Source organism: Pleurodeles waltl, chromosome 11, assembly GCF_031143425.1.
Source record: "Pleurodeles waltl isolate 20211129_DDA chromosome 11, aPleWal1.hap1.20221129, whole genome shotgun sequence".
NCBI lineage: Eukaryota > Metazoa > Chordata > Amphibia > Caudata > Salamandridae > Pleurodeles > Pleurodeles waltl.
In genome coordinates, this window is record NC_090450.1 from 711,448,407 (window position 1) to 711,471,852 (window position 23,446).

Below are 23,446 nucleotides of genomic sequence, written 5' to 3' on the forward strand. Positions count from 1 at the left end.
TTTCCTTTAAGAATTTTAATGTTGTTAACATCTCAACAGGGTGACAACGGACAAGTTCCAGTGTGCCTCATACACTTTCTTCTTTTTTTCCTTGGGGTCCATTGCCTGCATATGTTGAACATCTTAAGGGATACAAGCAAAGTTAGTCCGGCCCTTGCAGGCACACGTTGCAATACAAGCACTCCACACTTTCTTGAATTTTGCTCTATTCCTGTGGACTTTTTATTCCGGATGTAAGACAAGAAAAGACAATACACACGATGCTCTTTCTTTTAAGAATTTTGATGTTGTTTACAAATGCTGCTCTTTTTTTAAGAAGTATTGCTGACAGCATTTTTTAAATATGATTTTTAATATTTCCTACCTTTGCACATAGGAAACTGCTGCACATTATTTTTCACATGTAATGATTTTAAGTAATCGAACATGAATAAATTCATTTAAAATTAGGAAGTTTAGAAGCAAGTCATATCCACTGAATCAGGCTCCTACTATTTAAAATATAAATGAACATTCAATTATGACAAACTTTATTGTTCGTTGTAAGCACCATTTAAAATTTAATCTCACTGAAAATAAACTCGCTCCACACACACACTCAGTTATACAAGTGTGGGTGGTTTACTCAAGAATTAGGGGCATACTTTGTGCTCCATTTATTTAAAAATTCTTAGTTTCAAAGAAGTCTGTATAAATTGTGTGCTCAGTAAACACAACTTTGCTCTAGGAATGTCTTGCTGTTACTCCTGATTTCTTGTTACGCCCATGACAAGACGTTCTGTTCAATGGAATACCAGAGGCTCTGCCACATTGGAGGAAAACACTGAAGGCCTAACAACACACAGGGAGACATAATGTAAAAACTCACATATCCTCCATGTAAACTCACTGTGGCAGCCCTCCTGCTGCTAGTGAACACCTCATAATTAGGGAAAAGCCTGCGATGAGCTTTGGAGTAAATTCACATTGATGCTGTCTGATTGATTACCAGTGAGAAGAGAGTAAGTTGTTGAGCAGACCCTGTGTTTGAGCTGTGACAGGATGGCTGTGCAGGCAAGGTCTTCACAGAGTTGCTTGATGGTCATAAGGGGAGAAGGCCTCAGGTGCAAGGAAATGCTTTGCCAGATCTTTCACGTATACATTGCACCATGCAGGTCCTCCAGACGGTGCTCACGCTGCTGCCTCCTTACCTGCAAGTTACCAAGAAGTTGAAGTGACTGAAAAGGCAGATCCGGTCTATTATTTCTAGTCAACCAAGCCGACCCAGTTTTTTTCCACTCATGTCACTGCAGTCCATAACCTCTCTGCATCTGTACTCTTCATCGCTCTCCTCAGCAGTTTGAGTTCTGCAAACTCTTCCCCTCTCTTAAGTTCACATTTTTTCTTCTTTTCCTCTCACTTCAGGAGTTCCTGCTCTCTCTTCTTTCTACTCTATTTTTTCAGATGTTCCTATTTTTTACTGTTCCTTTCAGCAATCAGTGACCTCATAACATTTGAAGACTATGGTCTTCATCTTGGCACTTCCTACTCTCTCTGATTTTATTCTCATCTTAAAAGTTATAGTTTTTCATTCCTTTCCCTTCAGTAACTCATACTTTTGCCCTCCTTTACTCATCTCTTTTTTTCCATAACAGTTCTTATCATCAGTCATGGCAGTACTTAATTTGTAAAGAAATAATTGCCAGCGCCCTTGTTAGGCAAACACTGCAACTTGCACCATCCATAGCGCTAACATAACAATTTAGACTTTTTATACTTTAAAAATGACTAATACCAGCCACCCAAGCAATTTTTATAGATTTGGATGGCACACAGTAGTGTGTGTGTGTATATATATATATAAAAACAACCATTGTGTTCATAAATTCTTTTGACAAACAGCACCACCATGTGGTTGGCTGTCAGGAGTCCTGGTGTTGACAATTAAGTGCCAGTGCTGAACCCAGGAAGGAAACCACCGGTTTAAATTAAGCACTGCTCCTTGTGGCCTCTCCATCTTCTCAGTAATTACACCATTCTACTGCTATGCTGTTGTCTTCAACGGTTTCCAGCCTATGTGGTGCTCTCTAGAGCAGTTTATGTCTCTTCCTCTTTTCCCTACTTTCTTTAGATACTTTCTGCTTTAATACAGTTTAGTTCATCCTCCGCTTCCCATCCTGCTTCATTCCAGTCTCTATTAATCTCTTATCCCTTGATCTTAGTTTAGTATTTCTCCACCACCCTTATTTATGACAAGTATGTGCGCTGGAGGGAAGTGTTACTACGTTACCTTATCCTTCTTGTACTCCTCATATTCTTCATTGTCTGTTAATAGCTCAAACCGGCACAGCGGGCAGGAGTTGGTCTGCAACAAGAAGAAACTGTAAGCCCTAATGGGAGATCAACACCCTCTGCAAAATTATTTATCATAAAATCTCCTTACAATAAGGCTAGCCTCTTAACTGTGATCAAACGGACAGCTCGACTAGCTAGATGTATAACTTAAGGGACCTCCCTCACAGAGCGCTCACCTCTAAACTAAATTACTTAGGGTAGGAGTCTGTGGGTTTCAAGGGTACCAGTCAGGAATGTGGTCGGGCGCTGTGGAATGGGAAAGCCTGTAGTATGGGAAGTCAGCTGAGTCTGTAATAAAGGACAATGGGGTGCAGTATGAGTTGTTTGCTTTACAATAGTGGTAGGGACATGCAGTATAGGGCGTGAGAATGCTCTGGAGTGTGAGTGAGGTTGAAGTACAAGGCCCTGGTGTGAGAATGGGTCCTGTGGTATTGGGTTTTGGGGAAGCTGATGCTGTTGAGGCCTGGGATGAGATTCGGTACTGAGTTAGTTGAGGTTGTTGGAAAGCCTTAGGGTAGATGCTGTTTGTTGGGCCAGTGGTATGAATCCTGCACTGTGGATGGGTCCCTGAACTTGTGGAATGGAGTAGTGGAGTATTGCATGGATCTTTGGGTTTGGTATGTCAATGGGACCTGTGAAATTTGACCATAGGACATTAGGCCTTGGGTACAGACATGTCAAGTGTGCAAGTGGCCCTGTGGTGTGAATGGGGTCTCTGGTATGTTGCCATGGATTATTGAGGAGAGTACACATAGAAGCACAAATTGAATACAGATCAAGTCTCAACCCATTCTACTGGTTCCGGTAGAGAGCCCTTGAGTGGGGTGGGTGGTGCTGGGGGGGTTGGGAGGGAGTCTACATTCCCTAAGGTGAACACACACATGACATTTCTCGAGAAGGCCCGACGTGCTGCTTACAACAGCATCAATGCCCCTTCCCCTTTGACTGGGTCTTCTGATCTGAAACATGTATTGATACCAAGTACAGGATACAGTAAAACACCTACCTTTCCTAGCCAAGGCAGGATACAGGCAGAATGGAAGTGATGCTCACAAGGCATCTTTCTCACAGACTCCTCTTCCTCAAACTCCAGCAGGCAGACAGGACACTTGAGGCCTTTGTCTGTTATGGTGAATAAAGACACAATAATCAGTAGACTGAAAAGTACAGCTCTCACCTTGCAGAGTACCTTTATGCGAATGAAAGTTGATTACTGGCAGAAAATCACCAAACACTTTTAGGATATAAAGTATTTGGAAGTTTTATAATTAAAACTTTAAAACGTTTTATTTTCCCTTTTCAAGTGCTGGTTATTATTTTGAAGGCAGTATAAAGTGCAATAGAATAACTTAATTTATCATAAGAAGCGAGTTTTATGATTGTGATTGAATCTTTTGTTCATACAAAATTAAAAGTTTCTTCTCATGGGGATGATTACAAATAAGGCAACACAATTGTGTTGCTAATGATGATTACAAATAATACATCATAGCCTGATATCCTAAAGTCACCAGGTTAATTAAACAGTTCCCAAGCCCTCAAAAATGAAAGATAACAGTTTACAGCAGCTATGAGGGACATACTATTTGTGTGCAGCACAGATCTAACTCTAAACTTGAAAATAGGACCCACCTATTTTATCAGGCAGGTTAATTGAGATACCATGCTATCACCCATGTTAGATGTTAGCATTAATGTCCACAATAGGTGCTTTGGGCACTACATTATACTGCAGTCCTCAAACAGAGTCTGTGCAGTAAACACTTAAATGTAGTTACTGGTATCCACTGCTATCCCTACATTCTTTCTCCCCTAGTTCAGCAACTTTGTCAATAAAGTGAGGTTCCTCGCATGCCTTCTGCAAGGACTAGACACAAAACAAGGGCGCTCACCAAAGGTAGACCAAGATGATTATCTACTTATCAAAGGATCCAGGGACACCTTCATCCCACCTTTAAATTCACCATACATTTAGTAGTAAAGCTGGCCTCTACACACCTCTGCTCTGCAGGAAAGGGCCAGGTGTATAAGTCATGGCCAGTGTGATGGGAAGAAGACACTATGGGTGAGATGTTTTAAACTATTTTGCATTCGCAAACAGTGCGAATCGCAGAATTCCACTGTTTGCGAATGCAAAATAGCCTTTCATGATTTATGAAAGGCATTCAAAGTGCAATTTTAAGGAATCGCTAAAATAGCGATTCCCTAGGATTGAGCCTCAATTTTGTGAATTGCGAATTGCAAATTGTGATTCTCTAAATAGGAAATCGCAAATAGGGAATACCTATTTGGGATTCCCTATGCACATGTATCATGCATTTCCTAAATGTGAAATGGGCATTTAGGAATTGTAATTACCACCAACTCCAAGTTGGTGGTAGCCATGTGCAATTTTTAAAAAATGATTAAAATGCATTTTTAAAAGTGCAATGTAGTGCAATCATGGCCCTGGGGCAGGTGTGGGCTTTACATGTGCACAATGTTTTTTGGGGGGTGCATCAAAGGGTGCCTTCAGCCTCCAGCACCCATGGATTTGCATTACCTACGTTGCGAATTCCTAGCTGGAATTCGCAAATTAAGAAATGCAAGACAATTCGCATCTAAGGGCCTTCAGGCCTGTAGGTGTGAATGGAGTCCCATTCCCTAATAGCGATTTCCTAATAGCGATTGCGAATTTTAAGAAATCGCTATTGGGGATTGGCTATTTTCATACATATCATTTTGCATTTCTCAAATAGCCATTTCTTTAAATTCGCTATTTAGGAAATGCAAAACAGTAATATGATACATCTGGCCCTGTATTCCTTCATCATGTCAAAGGGAGATGGAACCGACACCAGCAAAGTCCACTACTGGAAAGGGATACCTGCTTGTGAGTGATAGCCCACTGTTGGCAGGACCAAGGCTTTCTCTTCTGGGCAGGAAAATAAGTCCCCTGCTGGTGTGGTGGTTGAAGGGGCAGGCACTGCAGTAAAGGGAACATCTCTGTGAGGTGATGGGTCACTGACAAGCTAAAAAGACTTCTCTAGTCACTGCAGCCAAAGTGTACTTTCTCTGGGGTGACAGGTCAGAGATGGCATACTTGTGATTTTCTGTTCACTGCAGGAAAGGGAGTGAAGGGTCGCAATGGTGGGTTTATGATCACTGCATGAAAGCAGGTTCCTGCTTTGGAGCAGGTAAGAGGGCCTTCATGGGGATCAGCAGGAAGGGTTCCCTTCTCTACCATTCTCAATACTGACGAGTCACAGATAAAAAGTTGGGAGCTTTCCGACGACTGCATGAAAGCAAACTGTTGTGAAGAGAGATGCGGAACAGAGAGCACTGATGAGTCCCTTGAAGATCTGGTCATCAAAGGAGGCAGCTCTCACAACTGTCCACATTTGGTGCATAGCAACCTGAATCAGGGTATGACAGTAAAACAGAGAAGGCAGAAGGAAGGTCACTTACCTGCCTGTGCCGGGGTTATGGCAACTATAGGAAGACTATTGACAATCTCTTTGGCTGCGGGAGGTGGCAACCTGTGATCCCAGTCCACAAAATCCATTGGGCCATCCTCGAAAACCATTCCATTAAAGAGTGATCTGCAAGAGGAGAACCATCCATTTAGAAAAGCTATTGCAAGAGAGGAGGAGAACAATAAAAATAAAGCTACGTGCATGTTGGTTTCCAAAACAAACTACTCCAATACAGAACAGGACACATTCACAAAAATAATTACTTGCCACAGACGTTTTAACCAATACAACAAGCTTACCCTGTGGGGAACAAAAAACAAAAAAAAAAGCGTGGTCGTCAGTGTCTCAGACCGAGGGTGCAATTAAATATTCCTCTCCCTATGCTCCTTCACTCACTCCAATTCTGTTACCTCTTTCTGAACCTCGTTGCACATGTTTAGGGCTAGGCCCACAAGCCCTTAGTTTGTAGCCTGCCCTGCACCTGTCTTTTTCTCCCTCATGATCGGGGGCCCCTGCTTAATGGATTGTCGTAAGCACAACCTATCTCAAGGCTGGTGCTCTAAGCACAAACTCTGCACCCCCTGGTCTAATCAATGGATGGACCTACCTGGCTAGCTCCAGCAGGGCATTTCGTCGATATTGTTCCTGTGGGTCTGTTGGCTCACAGTTATGCTCATCAAAGTATGATGCCATGGTGATTAATGCTGCGAACAAAGAAGAGAAATGGGACTTATAAGCAGCACATTATCATTCCAGATGGACATTTCTTACTTTGTGAAATAAAACATTCAGAGTGCAATATATCCAGTCGTAGTATCTTTTGCTGAAATATAAACTTTAAAAAACAGGACACAAAGAAAACAACATTCAATGACATCAATATTATAGACATCTTTCTCTATGTCTTTGAGGGTATAACCATGATTCAGCTCTACAGATCTCCTTTGTGAGCTCCATTCCCTACCCTAAAAATGAAAAACAGTAAAAAATATTTTCCTTTTAGAACCCACTGTTCATGGTGTGGAGCAAGTGCAAGCTTAAAAACTGCAAAGTAAACTAGCATAATTTAAAGAGGCAAAACATCCACTGTTTTTATATTGTGCTGGTTGGCTGGGTATTCAATTATTAATTCTGCTTCAGTTAATAGTTCCCATGGCTAAGAAAATCCTCCCAAATGTTCTCTCAAGCTGTCCAGAAGGAAAGTCTGTTTGCCCTGAATAAAAGCTGTTACATCATCTCCTCTGCACATCAATCATAGCAATTCCCTCAATGATCACCTACTCTTGCGCACTCTGATATCTGAAGTAGCAGATTACAACTCCAGTAACCACAGGTTTCAATGAGTACGAATTACTTGCCATTACACTCCTAATGATTAAGGAGGAAATGCTTCTCTCCTTTCTTGCATTTAGAAATTAGAAAGCTGTCGCAATGTTGGCACTTTTAGTACTGAGTTTGGAGATTTGGCCGCTCACTTGGGGTGTGGTGGTGAGGGGGGAGGTGAAATAAAACTAACCTCTATATCCAACTGTGTAGTGATGGGCTTCTGACAGGAATCGGAATAGTGCACGGGCAAAACACTTTGCCCGAGGAAGGAGAGAAAGGTTCCTCCATGCCAATTACATACATGCCAATAGACCCGATTTAGGCGGAAGACTCCCGATTTTTGAATAAAAAAAAAGTCTGTATTTTGCCGTCTCCCGCCTGAAATTGTTTCTGCTCCAATAGAAGTCAATGGAGGAAATATTACATTATTTTCTTGAAAGCTCCCTCTTGTCTCTTCTAAAATGTTGCCATGAATTCAATTACTATTACCATTATATTAGGATACTTACATTTCACAAGAACAGACAATGCAATTGAGGCTTATCATCATTCCTCTTGGGGTACTCCGTCCTATTAAATCCAGGTTGTGAATAAGGCTACAAATAGCCTCATTACATCTTCTTCTGGGCTTGAGAATGACACTGTTTTGGGAGCAGGCACTTCGAAAAAACATTTGTGTTCATAGGTCAACTGTAAGTGTGCTCACAACTCCTTGTTAATGTGCCAATGTTTCATTTAATTGTTTGACCTACCCAAGAGTAAGCACAAAACATCCAATACACCTGATTTATGAAAAATTTCTCTAAACTGCTATATTGCTAGTGTCAGGGAAAGCATGGTGGTGCATGACTAGATATTGGCTGTAACATTTTCTTCAGTTCTAGGACAAATAGGAAAGTGTGGGTAGAGTATTAAATACTCCATATGAAGTAACATTTTACTAGTCTTGAATAACAAAGCACTAACTGCAACTACAACTAGTAAATTGCATTAAATTGCATTTACTATGCAATTGTATCGTGAATTAATGTGGCACCTCTAGGAAAAGGAGAAAACACCAGCTGGTGTACTTTTTCCCCAAATTGTAATAGTGCTTTCCATTAAACTAGTAGCATATTGCAAAGGTGAATTTGAAGACAACGAGGACTAAGGCAAAGTTAGAGACATGACCAGTAGAGGTAAAAACCAACTCCTACAATAGAAGTGTTATTGGATATTTTTTTTAATTCCTATATTATATGTATATAGATTCACTTAAAAATCCAAAGGTTACAGGCACGTTATAGTTAGGCTCACATTTTAACTGTACCGAACAATAGAAATTCATCAGTTATAGTTCAGTTATCTCAAGTAACTATAACTCGTTCCCTAAGGTAACTATAACTCGTGCCCCCGCCAAGCACAGTTTTCTGCTAAATAACTTTACTGCAAATGTTACATTGATATTTGCCAATGATGTTATCAAAGGTGTCATAAGTGACTTATAATGTGGGGTAATTAGCAGTGCATGGAGAGGGTGCGAGTTAATGTTACCTTAGAGCACAAGTTATAGTTACCTGAGATAGCAGGTGAATTTCTATGGTTTTGTACTTTTAAAGTGAAAGCCTAACTATAATGTCCCTGTAACCTTTGGTTTCTTCAGTGAATTCCTGTTTTTTTTAAATTCTATTTTCTAACTAGAACATCCCTGTAACCTTTATTTTTTTCAGTGAATTTCTAAGGTGTTTTTAACATAAAGTAATTTTCATTACTATACGTTAATCCAACCACCACTGGCCTGCCGACAGGCCCCGACTCCTATAACAACCCAATCCTGCACTGCGCACTGTCTTTGGCTGCGCACAGCAGGGTTGGCCACAGGGCCTGGCCTGTGGCCAGTGTCTTTAACAACCCAACCCCGTACGACCCTCCCTCCCCATGCCGATCTTGGCCCCGGGGACCCCACCCCCAGCCTACATATTTAATTTTTTGGGGGGAGGTGCAATGCACCCCCCAGCCCCATCTTGGCCATGGGGATCCCATCCCACTGGGGTGCAGCCTAATTATTTATATTTTTTGGGGGAAGGGGGCTGCCCCCCCACCCCAGACCGATCTCGGCCCCAGGGACTGTGAGAGGAGGCCTCTTTTTGCACAGTTAGCCCACCACTGTTTGCATGATGTTGATGTGTCCTAGAAGTTGTAGTGCCCAGGGCCCCTGCTAACTAGGTTCCCTGGGCCAGACCTCTTTCCCTAAATCTGTTGTGATGCTTGGCACAATTGGAAACAATCTTAAATGTCACTCTAAGTCCCCAGTAAATTGGTACACCTATACCCAGGGCATGGGATATTAGGGGTAGGCCCCTGAGGACAGCAACACTGATTGTGCCACCCTCTAGGACCCAGATGCACCCAGCACTGCCAGTGCAGGCTAAGTGTTCTGGGGCAAACCTAAAAAGATAAATTCGACATGGCACACTCTCTGTGTGCCCTGCCCACCCTACACTGCATGTGGTATGGGTAGGTCACCCCTCTAGCAGGCCTTCCAGCTCTAAGGCAGGGTGCACCATATTATATGTGGGGGCATAGCTGTATGAGCAATATGGCCCCCGTGTCCTTGCCAAACTTAGGACATAGTGAGTGAACAGAGCAGCCATTTTAAATACATGTACTGGACACTGGTCAAACAAGTTCCCCAGCTACATGTTGTCCACTCTGCACCCAGGATGGTTTGGTATCAAACAGCTCACAAAGATAATTCCAAACTGGTACCAGTATTGGATTTATCCCTAAATGTACACAGGGGTCACCTTAGAGGTGCCCCCTGCAAAAGCTAACCTAACTGGCAAGGTTGTCAACTGGTGCCATCCAGCATGCCACCTCCAGGCGGCCAATATACAAACCTTGGGGGAAGAGCCCTAACTAACTCTCCGGTTTGTAAGACAATGCCCTTCCTGGGTGGAGGAGCTAACACCCCCTCTCTCAGGAATGTGCACTCTCCTGGCGGTGAGCTTCAAAGGGATATTGCCCTTGAAACTCGAGCCACCAGGCCTGCTGCTAACAGCAGACGGCTTATCCCCTTTGTCAACCCCCACTTTTGGCCGGAGCAAAGGCGGGAAACCACACAAAGGGTAGGAGGAGGGTCTCACTGAGCATGCACCACCCTAGGGCCTTGCAGGCGAAGTGGAACCTCCATTTCATTTTCCTCCATGTTGGATGGCAGGAAAATAGCCAATGAGGTTTAGGGTAGTGACCCTTCCCACAGGAAGTGGTCACTGTAGTGGGTGTAGCCAACCAAGGGTAAGTGTCGCATTGGACACTACCAGGTTCCCCCTAAAACAACCACTAAATTTAGTAGTTAGTGGGCTCCCCTAGACCAAGAGACTAGATTTGTCAGGAAGAAAAGAAGACAGCACCAAAGAACCCAACAGGACGAGAACGGAGGACCTGCTGCACCAGAAGAGGCTCCAAGACCCCTGCTTGCTGCACCAGAGTCCTGACAATCGCCGTTGCAGGGGAGCTGATCACTGGACCGACCTCAAAAGACCCAGAGGACCTACAGGCTTCACAAATAGCCCAAGGTCTCCCTCCTGAATGGAGGAACCATTCAAGAAACTAAAGAAACCTGCAAAGAACCAGCAAACCGGTGAGGGTCACTTTCCCGACTGGCCGATATCTCCGCAACCGGAATTCGCAGCTGGACCCGACGACACACCAACGACAGCCCAGATGAAACCTACAAATGTGCCAACTCTGGTGGCACTGTGCCCTCCTGTGGCTGGTTGTGCCAATACCCCAGGTACTGGTCAGTGCACGTCGGACAACAAAAACAGCTCACCCACAGCTGCAACTGAACTAGGAGGAAGCCCCAGTCGAGGGACTTCAGGAACACCCTGGTCCTCCCACCAGAGCGCCCTTGTCGTCCTGCAAGGCCCCCAGAAGAAGACTTACCTCCACTTCCAAAGGGTTCCATTGCGCACAGCTTCCAAGACCTCCAACTCACCCTGCATTCGGCCGTCCTGAGGCCTGCATCGTGGAACCTGCTGTGTGCCACGGGTCCCTAACCCCTTGCGACCTCGACAGCCCAAGGGGACCAAAAGGTACCACCTTTAATTCTGCAAACCAGCTCCTTTTCCATGTGGCCCCTCCAAGTGGCACTGTGCCAAGAGACTTTCCAGCACTGTTCCCACCTGGACCGGGAGCCACCCGAGACTCTCCAGCTGGCACAGTGTGCCCACCAACCTCGACCATCATGCAAAAGAAGAGACTGTTAACTCACCTGTGTGATTTTATATGCATTTTTTCTAAGTGGCTTTCCATTGATTCCTATGGTGTGTAATTACGCACGCAAAAAAACTAACTTTATTAAAAAATTTGAAAAATCATAACTCAAAAAGTACTTAACATATCTTAACCATTTTGGTCTTAAAAAATTATATGAAAGTCTGAAGTATTTTTATAAATTCTGGCTTTGAATTATTCATTGAATGTGTGTGGTGCATGATTGGATTTGTGAGTACAACAAATGCTTAGCACATCTTCTGGATTAGCCTAACTGCTCGACCAGCTATCCTAAAAATTGGAACATTAGGCGGTCTAATTTTTACCTCTGGAAACCAATGTGTGGCTGCCTGGACCCCCTGCACAGTGTGCCTAGTTTTGCACACTGCATAGAGAGTCAGCTCCCTATAGGTGGGGCCTAATTTTGGGGTGGGGTGCTTCCCAGGCTGATCTCAGCCCCGGGGTCCCCATCCCGGTGCCAGGACATGTGACCTGGTTTCGCCCAATGCTGGGGATCGTGGGGGAAGCCTGAACTATCAGGCCCCTGTAACATTTGTTTTTTTCAGTGAATTTCTGTTTTTTTTAAAATGTATAGTAATTTCTATTACTGAAGGCCAAACGGCATAGGACAGCTATCTGCCATGCAGCAAAATCAGCCTTTCTTCTCTTGGGGGTACACCCTATAAGCCACCCTGGAGGAGGATGAAACCCAGGTGGAGCCACAGAATATGGAAACAATGGTAGAGGCCCTCCTAATCACATCCTCGACTAGTAACATGCCCTGTGGCATAAGGCTTGACTCCCCACAGAGCCGAAGGTACAGAGTGCCTTTATCCTTCTCAGGCAGGGGCAGGGAAAGCCCCTGAATCGCTCAACTGTGGGGAAAGGAAGCCCACTACTTCCGTGGAAGAATGAAATGAGAAGAAGCTCACTAGAGCACAGAATCAAACTCTCTTAAGTTCTGCACCATCCCACAGCTCTTCCGTGAGGGTACAGATTTTAGAGGCTTAATCCCATGATCTGATCCATTGCCTATCATCCATTTTCAAGATGGCAAAAGTCTTCAGCTTTGGCTCTGAATGCTGGAGGTGTGTGTGAGGAATCGGCTATGGTGATCCAAGTGTCCTCTGACATTTAACACTCAAATCCAGTTTTGGGCAGCTATTGTATCCCCAGTAAAGCCAGAGAGACGTCTGGTAGAACAAAGGTAGAGTTTTTCAGCAAACAGAGAAGTGGGCCCAAAAGTGTTATATGTAACCCCAGGCGACCTGTCAAAAAGGATTTGACATTCAAGCAGGATTTGACACTGTAAGATCAAAAAGAACACTCACAATCTTCAACCTGCATATTCTGGGAGGTTCAAAGAAGTCATCTCCGCCCATTCATGTCAGGCTATTATTTGTTCCTGGGAGGCATTTCCCACCTTTTCAAATGCTTAACAGCTGCTGGAAAGTGAAAAGATAACTTTCTAAAACTTAATTTTTCTTAATATTTATTAAAATCTGACTTCACCATTGAATTCGGTTTTTAATAACTATTAAATATAATTGTTTAGTTATTTTTGTAGTTGTTCCCATTCCCGATATACAACATTAATATTTTTACCTCTACCCTGTTTTTCTATGTTGGATAACTAGGCTTGCCACAGTGAAAAATAGCAGTTTTCACACTGCTACAGTCAGATTACTAAGCCTTGTTTACACTGCCGCTACACTGGGTGGCGCAACAGGTGCTCCAGTACACTGGCAACTTTTAACAAAAAGGCCCTGGGTACATTGTGAACCATACATTAGGGACTTATAGGTAGGATAAATATACCAATTAGTAGTATGCCAATTCAACCATGTTTAAAAGGCGAGCACAGGCATTTTACCACTAGTTAGCAGGGATAAAGTGCACAGCGTTGTATAGACAGCAAAAATATATGGTCCCGCGAATGGAAAACATATGTGGTGACCACGCAGAAAACTGGCCTTTCCTACAGCAGATGTGCACATATGTGCAAAGGTGGTGTATAACTGGGATCAGAATAGGAGAAACAAGGAAGAGGCTGCCTAATACTGCAAGCCACATGTACTCCGAGAACCTGGACCCACAGTTTAATGAGCAGTCAGATGTATCCAGAGGTATGGAAGTATAGCATTCTGTCCCATGGTGGGCCCAGCTGGCCTAAGGGCAGTAAGATGACAGCACTTCTCCTGCCACTGGCCATACTCCCCAAACCACACCTTCATAGCTAGTCCTCAGTTAAATGTTACAGAACAGGGGACATATTGGAAGGAATCAAGCGGCTACATTTTTCCATTCAAACAGGACTATGATTTTGGTTCTCATTTTTAGGGGCAAATGAGGAACAGTTAACATTTAATCACGACCTTGACTGGCCTTGTTCCAACTATTTAGTCTAAGGTACTATCTTTGCTGTACTTTCTATTTATAAAGATGTGAGGAAATGTCAAATCCCCAACACATCAAAGAGCGGTGAAAAACAGATTTTTTAAAAATCACGAGATCAACAAGTTTGATTTTCATTTTAAACAGCATAAAATAAGTCAAACTCGTAACTCTGTGTTACAAAAGGCCTTGGGGACTCAATGGCCATTATTGCAATCTAGCAAAGGTTTTACGTTCTCACTTTAGAGTGTACTAACCTATCTAACTGTAAATGTGTTGCTAAAGCAGCAGTGTGCATGACACTTGCTTTGCAACTACCCTGTCAAATTTGCAATGAAAACACATACTGGACCCTCATAGTTGAAATCTATATAGAACGTCAGTATGAGGAATTTGGGGTATAAAGTTTGGGTACAAAGCAGCAGGAATCTTTTGGACGAGTCAGTTGCTGCCTGACTAGGGATGCTGGTAGTTCCTCACTGGGATACTGTGTCATCTGCCAATAAAACACATTTCCACCGAAACCCTGCGTATGGTGGATGATATAATGTTTCATGGGCTACTAGCGTCCTCTAGTTGCAACGAGTTCTGACTCATGAACTGATTAAGCTAATAACTGCCTCCCTCCAGAGGATGGGTGAACTATAGACTGGCCGCTGCTGTTATCCTGTGGTTTCGCACTTGGAGAAGGGAAGAAACTGTTAAACTCCAGTAATAACATTGCAGCTGTGACAACATCAGTAGGCAAAGAGTACACTTTCTGCTGTGCATCTACTCAGCCACACTATTCTAGAGATCAGACAAATGTGTGCATGTCCAGTGGGTCCTCTAACCCTCTGTGTTGCAGTACACTTGGACATGGGAATGTCTGTGTGTTTGCAACCTGCTGGGACTGTGACGCATTCACCATTAAGGTACCAGCTGACAACAAAGTGCTTAACCTGTCACACTAGGAAAATAAATTTGTGTTCACAATACACGTAGCATTAAGAAATATGATGGCAGCATCAGCTAATGTTATGATTCAGATCCATTGCAAAGTTCTTCATTAAATCTGCTGCTGGCCATGCATGTTTTCCATGAAGTTTAAGACGCTTTGCTCAGGATAACAGAATGTGACCTGGAAGAGACAAGTTATGAACTATTTGAAGCAAACTGTAAATAAGGGTTTTTAAGACATACTTTGGGCGACGAAGGTGGGAATTAACTACACAAGATAAGAAGAGGTTGTGGATGAAGAGGATGACTAATTTATGTAAACCCAGCGTGCACTGGAGGAAAGCTATAAGGCTAATGCAAATGTATTAGCGGAGAAGCCTAAGTATTTCTCTTGAGAACAACAACCAGGTTAAAATATTGAACAGTACATATGTTTTGCGCATTCTTGCTTACACATGCGAATTCCAAGAGTCCCATAAGGAGATTAGTAAAGATCAGCCTATCTACAGAACTAATAATCTTAACATTTGGAAGAAACTTTTAAGTGTTAAAAGAGCCTGCATTGAAGAAAGTTGTAAAAAAAAATTAAAAGGTTGGAGAGCATTCCAAGATATGTTAAGGGTCTGAATCAAAAGAACAAAATGAGTGGGTGTAAGAACGATAAACGTGTTGCCCAAGGGCATCAAAAAAAGTGAGCTTGAGAAGAGCAAGGATAAATTCAAAGCTAGTGAGAAAAGAGCTAGTGTGAGCAGAAAATGAGGTCAACATTGTGAAAACATAACACATGATGCGATGACCGTTGACTGCCCTGCTATTAAGGTTATGTGCTTCAAATGTCAAAAAAACAGGACATTTTTCAAGAGTGTGCAAAGCTCTCAACGCAAAACTAAGAGTGTGAATTTAGTCCAGAAGAAAAAGTATAAAATCACTGAAGTTGTGAGGTAATACTAGATGTGTAACGTAGCATGAAAATGCTGTACACATTGTAATGGAGGCGCCCCCAAAGTTGTACCTCTGCAGTAAAAGGTGTGTATTTGAATATGTGGGTCGAGTCATGCTCATCTTTCACTGTTACTGATGAGCGTACTTTTGATAATGTTTTGGGTGCACAGGAATAAAGTACGAATGTGTGTCCTGAAGAACACTTGATAAAAATGGGACAAAAATTTACAATTATCTGCTGTTGGGAAACAAACGTCAAGCTCAATGAGCGAGGCTTATGGAGCAATATATATACTAAAGAGAACAGAAAGAAAAATGGAACTTGTCTTGCATTTTGGATTAGCTTCTACTTCAGCCATATTTCAGAGACAGATGCAAAAGTTTTTTGTGGGCTGCATGATGGCAAGTTAAGGAAAGTGTTGGGAAGTTTTAAGTGGAGCTGGATTGACCTTAAGACTGACAAGGCCAAGAATGAAGTTAGTGAAGGCAAGTGAAGAAGCGCTGTTTGAAAGTTTGTGACTCACTTAAGACTAGGGTTCTGCGCGCATTAATGAAGAACAATGCCAATTTTGAACAGATGGGCAGGTCCAAAGAGGTGTTTCAATAGATAAAGAAATTGTAGGTGGAGTTGGTGAACTTGAGACCATATAATAAGACCACGTTTGATGATGACAATGCATATGGCCTCAAAGTCATGTTGAAAAAGGAAAATGGAGTAGTGGAAACACTGATGGTGTTTGCATCACGAAAATTTGGAGGAGCATAAAGCTCACAAGGTATTTTTGAAAAAGGGGCACTTGCTTGCTGGTGAGAAGTCAAGCATTTTAAGACATATATTTCTGGAAGCATGTTTGAGCTATCCACAAATGATTAAATGTTGTTTTTCTCTATGAAGAATGAAGGTGAAGCCACTCTTGGCTAAATGGATATATTACCTACAGGAGTTTACTTCCAATTTAAAGTATATGCGTTGCTGCAAGAATTTCAGTTTCAACTGTCATGATTACCAGTGTTTTAAGTGAAGGGGAGCATTTTGACTAAGAAGTACCAGTGGAAGTTGCAAGGGAGCTATTAGTGACGTGAAATGGAAGATAAGTACAGAACTGAACAAAGAGATTAAAGAGGACTTGCATTTTCTCAGTGGCAGTTGGCCAAGAGAAAAAGGAAAAGGAAAGTTGTAGATCAACTATAGTGTGGCGGGACTTAGCAGTGCTGAAAGCCAATCTATTTAAGGCAATTAGCTCAATGGTACCGGAGAGTGTGAAGAAAAGATTAATGGAACTGTTGCACAAGGTTCATGTTGGCATATCAGGTATGAAGAAGATAGATGGCTTCACAAAGCACCAAGAACTCAAATAATTTGTGAAGACTGCGCTAGACAACACAAGATTGTGTACATAGTAAACATACACAGAGAGCAGGCAGTAGCAGCAAATATCCACACACACATGCATGAGTTCTCAGCAAAATATGACCAGGGCGGCAAGACTACAGTGGAGGTATACATAAACATGTTTAGACACAATAAAGAAATAAACATTCAAACGAGAACATCAAAAAGATATTTGCACAGCGGCATGGTCATAGTAAACACCCCCCCCCCCTCCACACACACACAGTGTGTTGAGGTAATGGAAGAGGTAAACCTAGCTATAAAGGTCAGAATAAACACAAATGCAAAGGAGATAAAATCTAATGTAAAGGTAAAGGAGCAACCTTTGACCCTGCTACTGCAGGCAGGTCGCTCCCTGCTCCGCCTCCGCGCTCCATCCCGTTTCCTTGCTGCTGCCTCCTTTTTTTCTCCATTTCCTGCCGCTGCGTCCCCTGCGGCCCCACCCCCCTCCTTCTCACTGTTTCCTTTGCTGCCTCCTTCTTTCTCCATTTCCCGCCACTGGATCCCCTGCTGACCCCACCCCCCTCCCCCTCCCTCCTCCTTCTCACCGTTTCCTTTGCTGCCTCCTTCTTTCTCCATTTCCAGCCGATGCGTCCCCTGCGGACCCACCCCCCTTCCTTGTCACCGTTTCCTTTGCTGCCTCCTTCTTTCTCCATTTCCCGCCGTTGTGTCCCCTGCGGCCCCAGCCCCCTCCCCCCTCCTTCTCACTGTTTCCTTTGCTGCCTCCTTCTTTCTCCATTTCCCGCCGCTGCGTCCCCTGCGGCCCCATCCCCCCTCCTTCCCACTGTTTCCTTTGCTGCCTCCTTCTTTCTCTATTTCCCACCACTGCGTCCCCTGCGGCCCCAGCCCCCTCCCCCTCACCGTTTCCTTTGCTGCCTCCTTCTTTCTCCATTTCCCACCGCTGCGTCTCCTGTGGCCCCACCCCCCAGCCCTCTCATTCGCTAGGACCTCCCGCCTTCCAGCTGCCACTCCCACCCTCCACTCCTCTTATGGCAGCCGCGGCGCGTCCGCGCAGCGCACGTGTGCAGCGGGTGCGACAAACCCCGTCTGCGCCCATCCGCGCCTGGACCGCGCCCAGCACCAGAACCCCTGGCCCCAACAACAGCAACCCGCCAGCATTCGCTACAATGCCGACACCCTCCACGCACTCAACACCAGCCGAGACACCACCTGCTTCCAGGCCTCTCCAAAGAGCACGCACGGACCCTTCTCCTGCCACAACTGCAGCTTCACCTGCAACAGAGCCCACATACCTCCTAGGATCAAGACCAACCACCTCCGCTGCATACTCCTCAACACCCGCTCAGCACGCAAGAATGCCATCAAAGTCTGGGACCTGCTCGACTCCACCTCCCCAGATGTGGCCTTTCCAACCGGAACTTGGTGGAACGACTCCTCAGCACCCGACATCGCCATAGACATCCCGAACGGATACAAAGTCGCGTGCCGAGACCGCACCAACAGAACTGGAGGAGGCATAGCCATCGTCCACAAAGCCACCCTCGAAGTCAAAACCACCCTGGACGACTCCTTCAGCGCCACCGAACTCCTTCACTTCCAAGTCCGCACCGACCCCAACACCACGCTCAGAGGGACACTCATCTATAGACCCCCAGGACACCTTTCTGCAACGCCATCGCCAACCTGGCCAGCACCCACGCACTCGCCTCCACGGACTACATCCTCCTGGGGGACCTGAACTTTCACCTCGAAAACAACAATGACACCAACTCCACCACCCTGACCGAATACCTCGACAACCTCGGCTTCACACAGCTCGTCAACACACCCACCCACACAGCCGGTCACACCCTTAACCCCATCTTCTCCACAAGCAACCACGTCACCTTCAACCATACCTCCGAACTCTATTGGACCGACCACCACTGCATCCACTTCATCTTCAAGAAACAGACAGAACACCACCTCACCGAACAACCACCACGCCGTTGATGGGGCAAAGTCACGAATCTCAACTAATCAACGCCCTAGCCCAGAATCCACCCGTCAACCCCACCGACCCCGACATCGCGGCACACAACCTCAAGCTATGGATCAACGACTGCGCCGACCGCCTTGCTCCACTCAGAAAACCCTCCAACAACCACATCAACAAAAAAGCCACCTAGTTCACCGACGACCTCCAAGCCTCCAAACGCCACTGCCGAAAACTCAAGCAAATATGACTTATCGAACGCACTCTAGACAACCACACGGCACTCAAGGATGCCACACACAAACACCACCAACTCATCAGGCTAGCAAAAAGATCCTCCTTCAAAACCCGCCTAGAAGACAACGCCCACCACTGCAAAGAACTTTTCAGCATCGTAAAAGAACTCTCCAACCCAAACGCCACCGTCAACTACATCACCCCCTCCCAAGAACCATGCTACGCCCTAGCAACCGCCTTCCACAAAAAAATCACGGACATCCCAGACAGCTTCAACTCCCCTCACACTCTGGACGCTCCTACCCCACCCACCACGAACTCCATCCGCTCCAGCCGACTGACCTCCTGGACCAACATCAGCGACGACGATACCCGCAAGACCATGAACTCCATCCACTCCGGATCACCATCAGACCCCTGCCCACACCACATCTTCAACATAGCAGACACAGCCATCGCACCACACCTACGGAAAGCCATCAACATCTCCTTCGAAACTGCAAGATTCCCGGAAAGCTGGAAACACGCCGTAATCAACGCCCTCCTCAAGAAACCAAAGGCGGACCCCAAGGACCTGAAAAACTTCCAGCCAATCTTTCTGCTCCCTTTCCCGGCGAAGGTCATTGAGAAAATCATCAACACTCAGCTCACTCAGTACCTCAAAGACAACAACATCCTCGACCCCTCCCAGTCCGGCTTCAGACGCAACCACAGCACCAAAACCACCCTCCTCGCCACCACAGACGACATCTGAAGCCACCTGGACAACGGAGAAACATCAGCCCTCATCCTCCAAGACCTATCAGCCGCCTTTGACACCGTCTGTCACCACACCCTAAAATCCCGCCTCCACGCAGCAGGAATCCAGGACCAAGCCCTCGAATGGACCTCATCCTTCCTCACTGGCAGAACCCAAAGAGTCCGCCTCCCCCCGTACCAATCCAAAGCCTTCAACATCATCTGCGGCGTACCCCGGGGCTCATCCCTCAGCTCGACGCTGTTCAACATCTACATGGCCCCCCTCGCACAAGTGGCCCGCCAGAAAAACCTCAACATCATCTCCTACGCCGATGACACCCAACTCATCCTCTCCCTCACCAAGGACCCGCACACCGCCAAAACCAACCTCCACGAGGGACTAGAATCCATTGCCGACTGGATGAGAGGTAGCCGGCTGAAACTGAACTCGGACAAAACTGAGGTCCTCATCCTTGGGCGCACCCCCTCTTCCTGGGACAACTCATGGTGGCCATCCACACTGGGTCCCCCACCGACAGCGCACGAAACCTCGGCTCCACCCTCGACTCCTCACTCTCCATGTCAAAGCAGGTCAGTGCCATCTCCTCCTCTTGCTACAACACCCTCCGCATGCTTCGCAGAATTTACAAATGGATCCCAACAGAAACAAGAAAAACAGTAACCCAGGCCCTCATCAGCAGCAGACTCGACTACGGAAACTCCCTCTACACCGGTATCTCATCCAAACTCCTCCAACACCTCCAAAACGCCTCCGCCGACTCATCCTCAACATCCCTCGCCACTGCCACATCACCCACCACCTAAGAGACCTTCACAGGCTCCCGGCCAACAAGAGGATCACCCCCCGCTACCCTCAACCCCCCCCCCCCCCCCAGCGTCTTGAAACCCTCACGGGTATGTAGCGCGATTTACAAATTGTCTGACTGATTCATTGATGTTACTACCAGCCAGCGTTGGAGTCTTGTAGCATTGTCAATTGAATTAGGATACTTCACAATGCTAATCCAGGATTGCCACCAAAGATCGGAGTCCTGGCCATCTGCTATGACAGATTCTTGGCATTGTGCCCAATTTGGTATCTGGTTGAGTAGTAGAGTCATGTTTGATGATCTCTGTGTGTTAACGTAATTATAGGAGACTTCTTACCAATTGCTTGTGCATCTCTTTGAATTGTGCCATGCCTTTTGCACTGGGATTAGAGATGATCGCAAAGATATTTAATAAGATTTGAGGACAAAGCAGGGGTGCAGTCACAGCTATAAGATCACAGTGGATGAATGTATGGAGAAGTCACAGTAGTGTTATGCAACCATCTATGAAGTTACAGTAGATGTAGGATGACTAGACATCGTGGTTGTGCCACAGCAGTTCAGGTTTAGTAGTGTCTGTTCGCTGTATTTCTGTAAATACATCACATATCCAGTTTAACGAGGTGGAACTCAACACATAAGAACACAAGACATCTTGTGCACCACTAGTTAGCAGGACTCACAAGGAAGCAATTTGAATGGCACAAATACCGTGTAATTACATGGTTATAATGCCCTCCAAGATATACAGACACTGTAGAGATTACAGTAATGTAGTATCCTGGTTATTCCTATTCCCTCTATGTCTGAGCTTGTGTCTGGAGTACTGGGAGTGAATGATGCAATAGAGTACCGGTGAAAGAAAATTCTCTGTCAAAGGAAGATGGAGGGTTTCCTTCCCTGGCTTTCATTTTACTGCACATGCATGACCATATATCCTGTGTACACCAATGTTATGAATAATCATTGGAAGTGTGCACACATGTGGTGGAAGGACCTCATAACCGAGGAGGTTGGGAGACTTGCACGTCTTGGACCATTGTGCAATAGTGTTGTGAAAAAGTAGTCACAACAAGCTGTTGTCTCCTTTCCTTGTTTTCAGTGAGGTGTGGCGTGCCTCTTGTCTTGACCGTCGCAGAGTTTCTGTGACTGCTATGTGTTGTCTTTGTATTCGGTCTGCGTATTAGAGAGTTCAAATGGTTTTTGTGGAGTAAATGTTTAAGTGACATGCCGGACACTGAGTTATTGTGATGGATTGTACATTAACTGCTTGTGAACATTTTTCTTTGTAAGAAAGAAAGGTGCGTAGTATCCAGGTTGTCCCCATTATCTGCATATCTGAGCTGGTGTCTGGAAGGCTGAAAATGAATGATGTACTAGAATGTTGATGTGTGCTGTGGAGTGGAAACTAGAAGATAGGAGGGAGGATGGAGCCCTGAAAGGACCTATCTTCTGTAACCTTATGGCCTAACATGCAAAAAAGAATTGACCTTCTACCTGCATATACTCAGTTGTGAAGTAACAGTATCGTTATACACCGAACTGACAAGGAGCAACATAAATAGGTTTTAAATAGTGCAAACTTGGTCCAGAGAATTAGAGCACTTTACATGAGAACCAGACTACATTACACATTTTCATGAAGGTGAGATTAAGGGATTTGCCCACGAATGTTTGCTGAGCCGAGGCTAGTTTCCAAGTTACTACGTCAGAGCTCTGTCGTATCTCCAATGTACCTCTACTGCGATTGTCTGGTATCTGTTCTGCAAAGTGCTCTGATCCGTCCGGACCATGTCCTTGCTATAACAAATCACAAAATAAATAAATAAATAACATAACATAACTATTAGGCAACTGCTGTTTCCAGACTTTTTATAACAGTAGTGATGTATACATACATAACAATGATCTTTTAAGTAACATACCAAAATTCCAGTAGAGAAATCTCTTTTAAAGTGCGCCGATTTCTCCTCAGGATTCTGCGGAACACTGGGATGACAGTAAAACACTTACCTTTACTTCCGGTCCCTGTTTCGGATGACCCAGCTACGGCAACAGTCCTGCCAAAATACAAGAAACAGAAATCGCTAACTTACTTCCGGGTCGAGTTCCCCAGGATGACCCAGCGCCTGCAGCAGCCTAGCTTGAGTTACAATAAGGCAGCCAACCAGAAAGGTCTGTTTCACACCGGCCAATCAGTAGTTGTATAGGGTCTGTTTGACACCGGCCAATCAGCAGTTGTATAGGGCTCTGCACTTGCTAGGTAAATATCGCTCTCCGAAATAGAGCTAACAGGTTCGACCCACCATTATTGCAATTTTAAACAGCCAGAGATTATTATTGGCGCCTTCCTATTTTTCTGCCATAAGTGAGTCTCTTCTCCAGTTTACCTAGACGTTTCGGGCACACTCGCCTCGCAATCTGCTCACGATCTCTGTTTTCTTTCAACGTAGATCGGTCGTCATAAATCCACTTTTAAGGTGCGAGCTTAGTGGGAAACACTCCTGTTTCCTACAACGCTAAGCAAGCTTCGATGTTCTCAAATCGTTTTCTTTTAATTCGAGTTTAGATGTGTTAGCAATGACGAATCTCTAGTACTTCAACATGGCTGTCAGTTTAACCTCTCCGTTCACCACAGTAGCTCACATAAGCAGAGCTCGAAAGA

The 23,446-nt window shown here is 44.9% G+C and overlaps 1 protein-coding gene across 4 annotated transcripts; it reads right to left on the minus strand.

Moving 5' to 3' along the window:
- RNF181 (ring finger protein 181) lies at positions 1-22,945 on the minus strand. Of its 4 annotated transcripts, XM_069214365.1 has the most exons (7): positions 22,795-22,852; positions 22,518-22,581; positions 6,397-6,493; positions 5,782-5,915; positions 3,341-3,456; positions 2,270-2,344; positions 1-1,190 (listed from the first exon to the last, which is right to left on the minus strand). In XM_069214365.1, exons 3-7 carry the CDS (start codon positions 6,480-6,482, stop codon positions 1,131-1,133), a joined length of 471 nt encoding a protein of 156 aa, XP_069070466.1. In that variant the 5' UTR covers positions 6,483-6,493; positions 22,518-22,581; positions 22,795-22,852; the 3' UTR covers positions 1-1,130. The 4 variants fall into 4 exon arrangements, with proteins under 4 accessions (XP_069070466.1, XP_069070465.1, XP_069070462.1 ...); XM_069214364.1 differs by lacking the exons at positions 22,518-22,581; positions 22,795-22,852 and adding an exon at positions 22,878-22,945; XM_069214361.1 differs by lacking the exon at positions 22,518-22,581 and having other exon boundaries at positions 22,795-22,896.
- Between the last annotated feature and the right edge of the window lie 501 nt (positions 22,946-23,446).

What these genes read in the sequence shown, in the direction of transcription:
- RNF181 (XM_069214364.1), bottom strand. Translation starts at nt 6,482, where the DNA reads ATGGCATCATACTTTGATGAGCATAACTGTGAGCCAACAGACCCACAG. An exon ending in CATAACCCCGGCACAGGCAG is followed by an intron (nt 3,457 to 5,781) that starts GTAAGTGACCTT and finishes TCACCATAACAG; the next exon opens with ACAAAGGCCTCAAGTGTCCT. An exon ending in AGGAGTACAAGAAGGATAAG is followed by an intron (nt 1,191 to 2,269) that starts GTAACGTAGTAA and finishes GGTAACTTGCAG; the next exon opens with GTAAGGAGGCAGCAGCGTGA.